This window comes from Babylonia areolata, chromosome 8 (genome assembly GCF_041734735.1).
Source record: "Babylonia areolata isolate BAREFJ2019XMU chromosome 8, ASM4173473v1, whole genome shotgun sequence".
Taxonomy (NCBI): Eukaryota; Metazoa; Mollusca; class Gastropoda; order Neogastropoda; family Buccinidae; genus Babylonia; species Babylonia areolata.
This window is the reverse complement of record NC_134883.1, coordinates 12,765,397-12,775,309: the sequence shown is the minus strand read 5'-3', so window position 1 is coordinate 12,775,309 and position 9,913 is coordinate 12,765,397. Positions and strand designations below refer to the sequence as shown.

Sequence of the window (9,913 nt, the reverse complement as noted above, 5' to 3'; positions counted from 1 at the left end):
AGCAATTTTCTTACATATTTGATTCCACTCTGCGTCTGTCCTTTACCCCCCCCCCCCACTTCCAACACCCCACGCCCCTCAAACTCATCATATAACTCCCCTCTCCACCACCCCCGTCCCCCCCCCCCCGCCCCCACCGCCCCCGCCATCTCTCTTTTTCTTTTGAATGAATGATAGCTTTCAAATGTAAAGATCGGTAACTTTGAACAGATATCCACAATCACCAGCATGTGTGACGGGCCTGGACATTAAACAGAATTCCCTCCTTCCTCCCTTCCAACCATCCATCCATCCACTCCACCTCCTCCTCTTCCAACTCCCTCCCTCCATCCAAACATCCTCTTCCTCCTCCTCCTCCGCATCATCATCATCATCGTCGTCGTCGTCATCATCATCAGACGTAGCAGCGGGATCGTCAGACACACAACTGTCCTTTCAGTCATGAAGCTCATCATCATCATCATCATCATCGTCGTCGTCGTCGTCATCATCGTAATCGTAATCCTCCTCCTCCTCCTCATCGTCGTCGTCATCGTCGTCATCATCATCATCATCACCACCACCACCACCACATCACACCGCCACTACCGTATCATCATCATCATCATCATCATCATCATCGTCGTCGTCGTCATCGTCGTCATCATCATCATCATCACCACCACCACCACCACATCACACCGCCACTACCGTATCATAAGCAACAACAGCAGCAACAGCAGCAGCAGCAGCAAGTATGACAGACATTGTTACTGTCATTGTCGTGTTCGTCAACATCGACAACAACATACAGCACGATGACGATGACTATGGCATTGACCACCACTACCATTTTACCTCCGTTGTCCAAGCTGCCGATGTCACTGGAATCATCGATGTTGCGATTGGTATTTTATGACTGTCATCTGCATGATACGGTTTTTTAAAATATTTTTTTTATTTATCCAGTGGTGATGGTGATGGTGTCACCTTGCAGCGTCACCAATCAGAGAGAGAGAGAGAGGGGGGGAGGGGGGAGGGGAGAGAGAGGGAGGAGGGTCACAGAGAGAGAGAGAGGGAGAGAGAGGGGGCAGAGAGAGAGAGAGAGAGAGAGAGAGAGAGTGGAAGGGGGTACGGGGGGGGGGGGGGGGGGGCGTGGGGGGTTGGGTGCAAACGAAAAGTTTGAACAAGCTTGCAAACAAACACAGTAAAACATATAACTGAATGTATCCTCATGAACACACACACACACACACACACACACATACACACAGATACACACACACTTTTTATATACACACAAACAAACGCACGTACACATGAACGCACGAGCGCATTCGTACACACATGCACGACGAGCACACGTTTTCATTCTCTGTGTGCATTTCCCTCTCAGTGCCTGACAAAACGACACTGGATAACGTTGCTTGTCCGGTATCTACTCAGCAGATGATTATGGTGTTGCGTATATGGATTTGTCCGAACGCAGTAACGCCACATGGAGAAAATGAACTGTGTGCTGCTTCTCCCACACCACACCCGCCCACACACATTCACACATAAACAAGAGAGCGCGCTCAGGCACGCGCGCGCGCAATCACACACACACACACACACGCGCTCGGATATCGTTGTTTCGTCGTTTCCAAGGTCATACTGAGTGAACACTTTTAAGTCACAGAGCGAGAGAGAGAGAGAGAGGGATAGACAGAGACAGAGACACAGAGAGAGGGAGAGAGACAGACAGCGACAGAGACAGAGACTGACACTAATTCATTGAAAGAGAGAGAGAGAGAGAAAGTGAGAAAGTGAGAGAGACAGAGACAGAGACACAGAGAAGAGGATAAGTTCGGATTTCACGTGCTACCCGATCTTCACGCTTAAAAAAAAAAAATCTGCGTGGTGGAAACATCACCAAGAAGGAGTGAGAAGAACTCGGGGTCAGGTGACAGCCCGTGTCTGTATGAAAGATCCGCACCAGAGGAGAGCACAGCGCACTTTGTTATTGGGACTGACAGCGAAAAGGTTTGTTGTGCCAGCCACCAAGTTTCCTTCAACGCATTTCGTCCTCATCACAGTCACCGACGCTCCCAACCTCCACTCATTATGGCCGACGGACAAGCTATGATCGACGGTGGCAACGGCGGCATTCCACCACCAGTCCAAAACAACGGGGTTGCTGTAGAGGTCGAGGATGCGGAGGCTGGAGAGGCGACTCCGCTCGTTCCCAAGCCAGTAAGTGATGTGCTGTAGTTGGCAGTAGTAGTAGTGATAGTCCGTAGTGGCTGTAAAGTAGTCGGGTTAAGTCCTGTTTTAGCATCCTAAATTCAGGAATCTGTTTCACCGGGCATTAATTTTGTTTTTTTTGTGCATGTATGAAACAATATTACCATTGAAGAATCCTGCAGTCATTTTTGTCTTCTTCCCTGATATTACCATTAGTAGTTACCCATTTTCGGTGAAGTCCTATTTTAGCATTCTGAATTCAGGAACCTATTTCACCGTGCAGTTTTTCTGTGCATGTATGAAAAGATATTGCCATTAGAAGTTGTAACACATTTTCGGCCAAGTCCTATTTTTAGCATCCTGAATTCAGGAACCCATTCCACCGTGCAGTTTTCCTGTGCATGTATGAAACGATATTGCCATTAGAAGTTGTAACACATTTTCGGCGAAATCCTATTTTAGCATCAATTCAGCAACCTATTTCACTGTGCAATTTCTGTGCTTGCATGAAAAGATATTGCCATTACCAGATGTTGTAACCCGTTTTCTGTGGAGGGTAAAGTTCTATTTTAGCATCTTGAATTATTGCTCCTATCTTACCGGCAATTTTTGTGTACGTATGAAACGATATTACCATCAGTAGAAGTAACCCATTTTTAGAGGATTTCGACTCTTATTTTGTACGTTATTTGGCCCAGTTTTGATTCGGATTCAGTCACAAAAACTAACGTGCCATGTTTTTTTTTCCAGTTTTGGTCCCACAACCCATTAAAACGTAACCAATAGGTGCAATGATTTAGGACGGTAGTATTGTCGAAGTGTGGCTGTATCCCTATTTGTTCCTCTCCACTCCTGTGTTGAGTGAACGTCCACGCCTTGTGTGAACACTGCTCATTGTCTTGAGGGGAATGATTGTGGATATTTTGTGTAATGTGACAAGTGCGTTTGCGTAGCGTCTCACTCCGTAGAAGTGCCTCATTTTCACCCCTCAGGTGAAGGAGACAGGTGATGGTGGGGTGGGGAAAGGAAATCAGACCATGCGCAAGAAAACTTTCAAAAGATGAAATATTAATCATTCGGGAAAGATTTCCTTTGTCCCCTCTTTTGCCACCAAGAGAATTGAACTGGACTTAACACAGAATGGGGAGTTTCCTGTCAAAATGTGTAATTTATACTCGCATTTCACTTTACACTTCAAAGGAATACCTTTTTAAAGTGAGGAACTGGTTAGGAAATCCTGTCTTTAGGAAAGTTACTATAAGCGGTGGTAGTAATGCTAGAACCTAATGGGCTTAGCGGCCGGAGAACGTATCTTGCAGTTTCGGACATGTGACGGATCTTGTCATTTGCCCGGGTATCGCCTGTACCCACACCTCAGTTCTGTGACTGGCGGAGTGAACGTCCACGCCTTGTGAACACTACTCAATCCGTCTTGAGGGGGAAAAATTGTGGGCATTGGCCAAGAACACACAAAGTATACACTGTCGATAAATTGTACGAAACTCACTGGAAAATACCGACATTATCCGTTCAATAGATTTTTTTGGATAATGGCTCTGGATTAGGAAAGTTATTCCCGTTGAAGTTCTAAAAAAAAAAATTGTATTTTTTTTTTTTTTACTTTGGCTTTGATGGGATACGTTATAGCAGCCTTGTCGGCTACCTTTCCTTGCAAGCGTTTTCCCTGTGAAATAAGGTTGTGGTGAAATATAATTCTCACAAACTTGAGTCAGGCTGATTGGTCGGATGAACCATATCAAATAAACCCTTGGATTTTCTTATACTTCTGGAACTGAAAACAATCTGTAACAAATGGTTCAATGTACTTTGAATTACGATTTTTTTAGACGGTAATGTGTAATAATTGTCGGGAATAGAGGAAGCAAATTAATGTAATCAGATTCAGCGTGTTTTCTCGTCCACAGACTGAACTGACCATATTGATTTCCGCTTATGACAAGATTCCTTGTTTCCCCACCCCCCTCGCCACCCCCCGTCCTGTCCTATTTGGGTCGGGCAGAGGAAATCTAGGGGGTAGTTTGGAAAAGAGCTTGGTTTCAAGGCCGAACTTAACGAGTGTGCTCACTCTTCCCCGAGGAAAACCCCAGTTGGTCACATCAAGCCATCAGTCAGGTGGGGTGGGGTGGGGGCGGAAGGGCTTCGACACGTCAGTATGCTTCGTAGCCGGGTTTGTTGCAGTAATAAACTCTCTGCAGTACGTTGTCACAAGGACTGAGTTCGACCCCAGTTTCTACTCAAGCTCTGCCGCCACGGGTCACAATGGACAGTCTGTAGCATAGGGATTAAATCGGGTACCGTGTAAAGTATCCCATCATATGTACTGTTGATAAATTTTTAGAGTTTGACGAATAGGTAAACTGAATGAAGCATTGAACCATGGCCAAATTTGTACCAAAATATTGCGAAACAAAGGGACATCAAGCTCACTTTGTCCACATCCCAGTACCACTGATTCCACACTTTGTCCCCATCCTACTAACACTGTGATTCCAAACACTTTATCCCCATCCTTCTACCACTATATGATTCCAAACACACTGTCCGCATCCTACTAACACAACTGTACGATTCCAGACTTGATCCTCATCCTACTACCACTATGATTCCAAACACTTTGTCCCCATCCTACTAACACTACTGTATGATTCCAAAAACACTATCCCCATCCTACTACCACTATATGATCCAAACACTTTGTCCACATCCCACTACCACTATATGATTCCAAGCACTTTGTCCCATACCTACTACCACTACTGTGATTCCAAGCACACTGTCCCCATTCTACTACCACTATTGTGATTCCAAACACTGTCCCCAACCTACCACTACTGTGATTCCAAGCACACTTTGTCCCCATCCTACTACCACTATGATTCCAAGTACACTTTGTCCACATCCTCTTACCACTATGATTCCAAGCACACTTTGTTCACATCCTACCACTACTGTAAGATTCCAAGCACACTTTGTCCCCATTCCACTACCACTGATTCCAAGCACACTTTGTCCCCATCCTACCACTATTGTATGATTCCAAGCACACTTTGTCCACATCCCACTACCACTATATGATTCCAAGCACACTTTGTCCCCATCCTACTACCACTACTGTATGATTCCAAGCACAGTTTGTCCCCATCCCACTACCACCGATTCCAAGCACTTTGTCCACTTCCTACTAACACTACTATATGATTCCAAGCACACTTTGTCCACTTCCTACTAACACTACTGTACGATTCCAAGCACACTTTGCCCCCATTCCGCTACAAGCACAATGGGTTAATGCTGTCATGTGCATCTGCCTAGATGTGGTTTAGCTTGTATGGATTTGTCCGAACGCAGTGACGCCGCCTTGAGAAACTGAAACTTTGTCCCCGTATTTGATCACACACTTCGCCTGTGATAAATCGACCGGTCGTGACAAAATGAAAATTAGCCCAGCCTTAAAGAATAAAAGTCATCCTTCTACCACTACCATATGAAAATCTATTTTTCCTTCCGCAGAACTACCCGCCTACCCCAGGCTACGCCACGCGGAAGACGATCGCCCAGGGGGCACTACTGGTGGCTCTGATGATGGCCAACGCCTCCCAGCTGACGGCCCTGCTGGACGCTCGGGATGACCGCAAGGCCCGCTACTTCGTGTGCCTTCTGGTGCTGCTCGGCCTCTCCCTTTTCACGCAGGTCTGTGTGTGGGTGTTGGTGGGGTGGTGTGGGTGTTGGTGGGGCGTGGTGGTGTAGGTGTGGTGTTGTGGGTGTTGTAGTGTTTGGGGTGTTGGTGTGGTGGTGTTTGTAGTGCTGTTTGTAGTGCTGTATTGTTGTGGGGGTGTTGGTGTGGTGGTGTTGTGGGTGTTGTGCTGTGTGGGTGTATGTTGTGGGTGTGGTGTGGGTGTTGGAGTGTGGGTGTTGGTTTTTGGGTGTTGTAGGTGTTGGGGTGTTGTGGGTGGTGGTGTGTGGTGGGTGGTGTTGTGGTGTGGGTGGTGGTGTGTTGTGGGTGGTGGTTTGGTGTGGGTGGTGGTTTGGTGTGGTGTTGGTGTTAGTGTGTTGTTGTGGGTCTTGGGTGTGTTGGTGTGGTGTGTGCGGTCTCAAGGCCTAGGCACGATGGGTTATGCTGCTGGTCAGGCATCTGCCTTGCAGATGTGTTGTGTATACGGATTTGTCCGAACGCAGTGGCCTTTTTGAGAAACTAAAAAACTGAACTGGCGTTTTGGTGTGATGTGCTATGCGTTTTTGTGGTATTACATTGTTGTATTATGCTGTACTATAATGTATTTTGTATGTGCTGTACTTTATTTATTCTGTAAACAATGTATTTGTGTGTTTTTTGTGCTATACTGTATTGTATTTTATACAAAATACTATTTTGTGGTGTGGTATTGTATTGCATTGTATTATATTGTGGTGTACTGTATTGTATTTTGTATATCTCTAGGTTAGGTATTTATGTTTTAAAAACTTAACTCATTTCACTACATTTTTTTTCGAGAGGATTGGTGTTGATGGTGGTGTGATATTGCCATAAACTTTCGGTATAGAGTGAAATATTTTTGTTCAAATTATCCAGATCGAATCACGGTAAGGGCGCCTGGTGGGTAAAAGGTGAAGTTTTTTCTGATCTCCCAGGTCAACATAATGTGCAGACCTGTTAGTGCCTGAACCCCCTTCGTGTGTATACGCACGCATATCAAATACGCACGTTAAGATACTGTAATCCATGTCGGCGTTCGGTGGGTTATGGAAGTAATATACCCAGAATGCGCATCCACGAAAACGGGAGTATTGCTGCCTATATGGCGGGGTAAGCAAGCAAAACGGTCATGCACGTAAAATGTTGCATGTCTGAGCATGTGTGCGTGACTGAAAGCTGATTGAATGACACCGGAAACGAATGATGAGCACCCAAATGGCAGCCGTCAGTCAGCTTTTCCCAGGTAGGCAGCCTGTTGTGCAAATGACCCCGTGTTTGTAAAGCGCTTAGAGCTCGGTCTCAGACCGAAGATAGGCGCTGAATAAGCATTCATATATCCTCCCCCCTGGTCCCTCCCGTTCATCCACTGTGTGCTTCCTGTGTTCCAGTCTGTATGCCTTTTTCTCTTTTCTCTCTCCTCCTCTCCCATGTGTTCCAGTTAGACCCCTCCACCAGGTAAAGGAGCCCATGGCCGATATGAAGAAAAAACCATTAGTGCCGGTGTGTATCGGTTCCAGCTGGTGACAGCCGCCGTGTACTGCTGATCGTCGTGCTGTCTTCCTCCCTGCCCCTCCCCCTTCCTCTTTCCCTCTGTCCCACGTGTTCCGGTTAGGCCACAGGCCCCTCGTGAAGGAGTCTGTTAAATAAAGCATCAAACCATCCGTGTCGGTGTCTGTCCCAGCTGGTGACGGCCTTGCTACTGGTAGTGGTGTGCTCCCTTCCTCCCTCTTTCCTTCCTGCCCCTCCCACTCTTTCCTTCCTTCCTTAACCCTTCCTTCCCTTCTTTCCTTTAACTTCTTTCCTTCCTTTTCATTCCTTCTTTCTTTCCTTCCTCCTCTCGTTTTTCCTCATCTTTCCGTCCTTCCTGTATTCCAGTTGACCCCATTCACGAGGGGTCTATGGTCTCTAATGAACAAACCATATAATTTTATGTGTGTTCCAGCTGGTGACGGCCGTGCTGCTGATCGTGGTGGGTATCACGAGGCCGGACACGGCCCAGGCCCATCACAGGGTCACCCGCCTCAACACCGTCACCGTGTGCATCGCCTTCCTCATCACCATCCTCAACGTCTTCATCACCGCCTTCGGCATCACCTACGTGCACGAGGAAAACTCCCACACCACCCCCACACCAACGCCGTAGTTTGCCAGCCACACCCAACTTAGTGCCAGTGTTAAGGATTCCGGTTTTTGTCAGGTCTGTTACAGTGTAGTTTGCCAGCCACACCCAACTTAGTGCCAGTGTTAAGGATTCCGGTTTTTGTCAGGTCTGTTACAGTGTAGTTTGCCAGCCACACCCAACTTAGTGCCAGTGTTAAGGATTCCGGTTTTTGTCAGGTCTGCTACAGTGTAGTTAGCCAGCCACCCAGCTTGGTGAAAGTTAAATGTCCGAGGCATGATGTCTCTTGCCCCGTTTTCGTTGACCACAGGTGTAAGGATTTGTCTGTCAGGTCTGTTACAGTATAGTGTGCCACATGACCTGGTGCCAAAAACAATCAGCTGAATTCCCGAGGCATGCTATCTCTTGCCCGTCATTCACAAGTGTAAGGATTTGTCTGTCGCTGCAGACTATTTGCGAGCCACCCAACTTGGTGCAAAAACTGTCAGTTTAATGTTCTCTTGCTCCCTTGCTTCCTTCAGTTAACAATTTTAAGTTTTGTCAGCTCTGAAGTGAAGTTAGCGTGCCACCCAACGCGGTGCCAAAAAAGTCAGTTTAGTGTCCGAGGAGTGTTATCTCTCGCTCCCATTTTGTTTCCAAGTGTTCGGATTCAAGGTTTTGTCAGTTACTGTTGCAGTGTATTTAGCGAGAACCTAACGTGGTGAAAAAATATCGGTGCAGTTTAATGCTCGATAGAGGCTCTCTCGTTGTCCACAATCTTTTAGGATTCAGTTCTGTCAAGCTCTGTTGTGTGGTTGGCGCTACGTGTATTTTGAACGATGCATTTGGGAGGGTATTTATGATGGAAATGAACGGTGTTTGAATGACGGGTCCAAATCGGTAGCGTGTCCAGCAAAAGTGAAGCCATTGAATACGTTATTGGCCTTTTCGTTTTTTCAATTATAAAGTTTTGTATATTGTGTGCATGATGTTCGGCACAGCGTATATTTTCAAACGAATAGTACGTTTTTTGAAATAAACTTTCAGTGACTGTCTGTGAATAAAGTAGTGAAATGCTTAACTCGGGTGTGCATGTTTGTGTGGGTTTGCCTGTGTGGTGGTTTGTGTGTGCTGTTTACGTTGCGTGCTGCGCTGCATTTTATGCCCCAAGATTACTCGTCTTTCTCTTACTCTTCTGTCTGTCCCCTTTGGTTTTCTTTGTTCTGAGCAGTATGTAAACGTGTATTTTTCCAACAGCATAATTTGAAATTTATCAGAAGCTTTTGTATGGAGTGCTTGTTATATACTCCTTTTCATGAGGGCAGGAGAAGCTGATCGTGCTTAATTCGTTTTATTTCCCTCCACGCACACGGCACTTTTTTTTTTTTTATCATAAACACTTCCCATCTTGTCTGCATGCGTCTCTCCGCTGTTTCTCGCTGGATTCCCCCCCCCTCCACCCCCACCCCCCCTCTGAGAGCCAGCAGGTCTGGTGTCCCAGATGAACCGTTCACATGCCTTCACACACAAATTTCACACTTGCACACCTTGATCATATTCAGTTTGAATGTCATAGTGGACACAAACCAAAGAACATGATTTCAGCTTTAGCCTGAATTATAGTCGGTTTTGAAAAGGTTTAGGGCAATACTGAATGCAAAGAAAAAGTTTCCAAATTGTAAATGAGACAATACCAAAGGAAAACATCCGTTGCGAAGTGAATTAAAGGAGCAAACTCATACATGGACATAATAAACCTACCAGTACAGTGCAACACGAAGAGGGATCACGTGTGACCACGCTCACGATTCTTCACAAACTGAGCAACATAAAATTATCAACCGTCACTAAAGAGTGAAATGATAAACGATGAAATGTCTAAGGCGTGCGAATTT

The 9,913-nt window shown here is 46.1% G+C and overlaps 1 protein-coding gene across 1 annotated transcript; it reads left to right on the top strand.

Moving 5' to 3' along the window:
- Nucleotides 1–1,969: 1,969 nt before the first annotated feature.
- Nucleotides 1,970–8,531, top strand: LOC143285036 (ninjurin-2-like). Its single transcript, XM_076592218.1, has 3 exons — nucleotides 1,970–2,214; nucleotides 5,737–5,916; nucleotides 7,863–8,531. Exons 1-3 carry the CDS (start codon nucleotides 2,086–2,088, stop codon nucleotides 8,061–8,063), a joined length of 510 nt encoding a protein of 169 aa, XP_076448333.1. The 5' UTR covers nucleotides 1,970–2,085; the 3' UTR covers nucleotides 8,064–8,531.
- The last annotated feature ends 1,382 nt before the right edge of the window (nucleotides 8,532–9,913 follow it).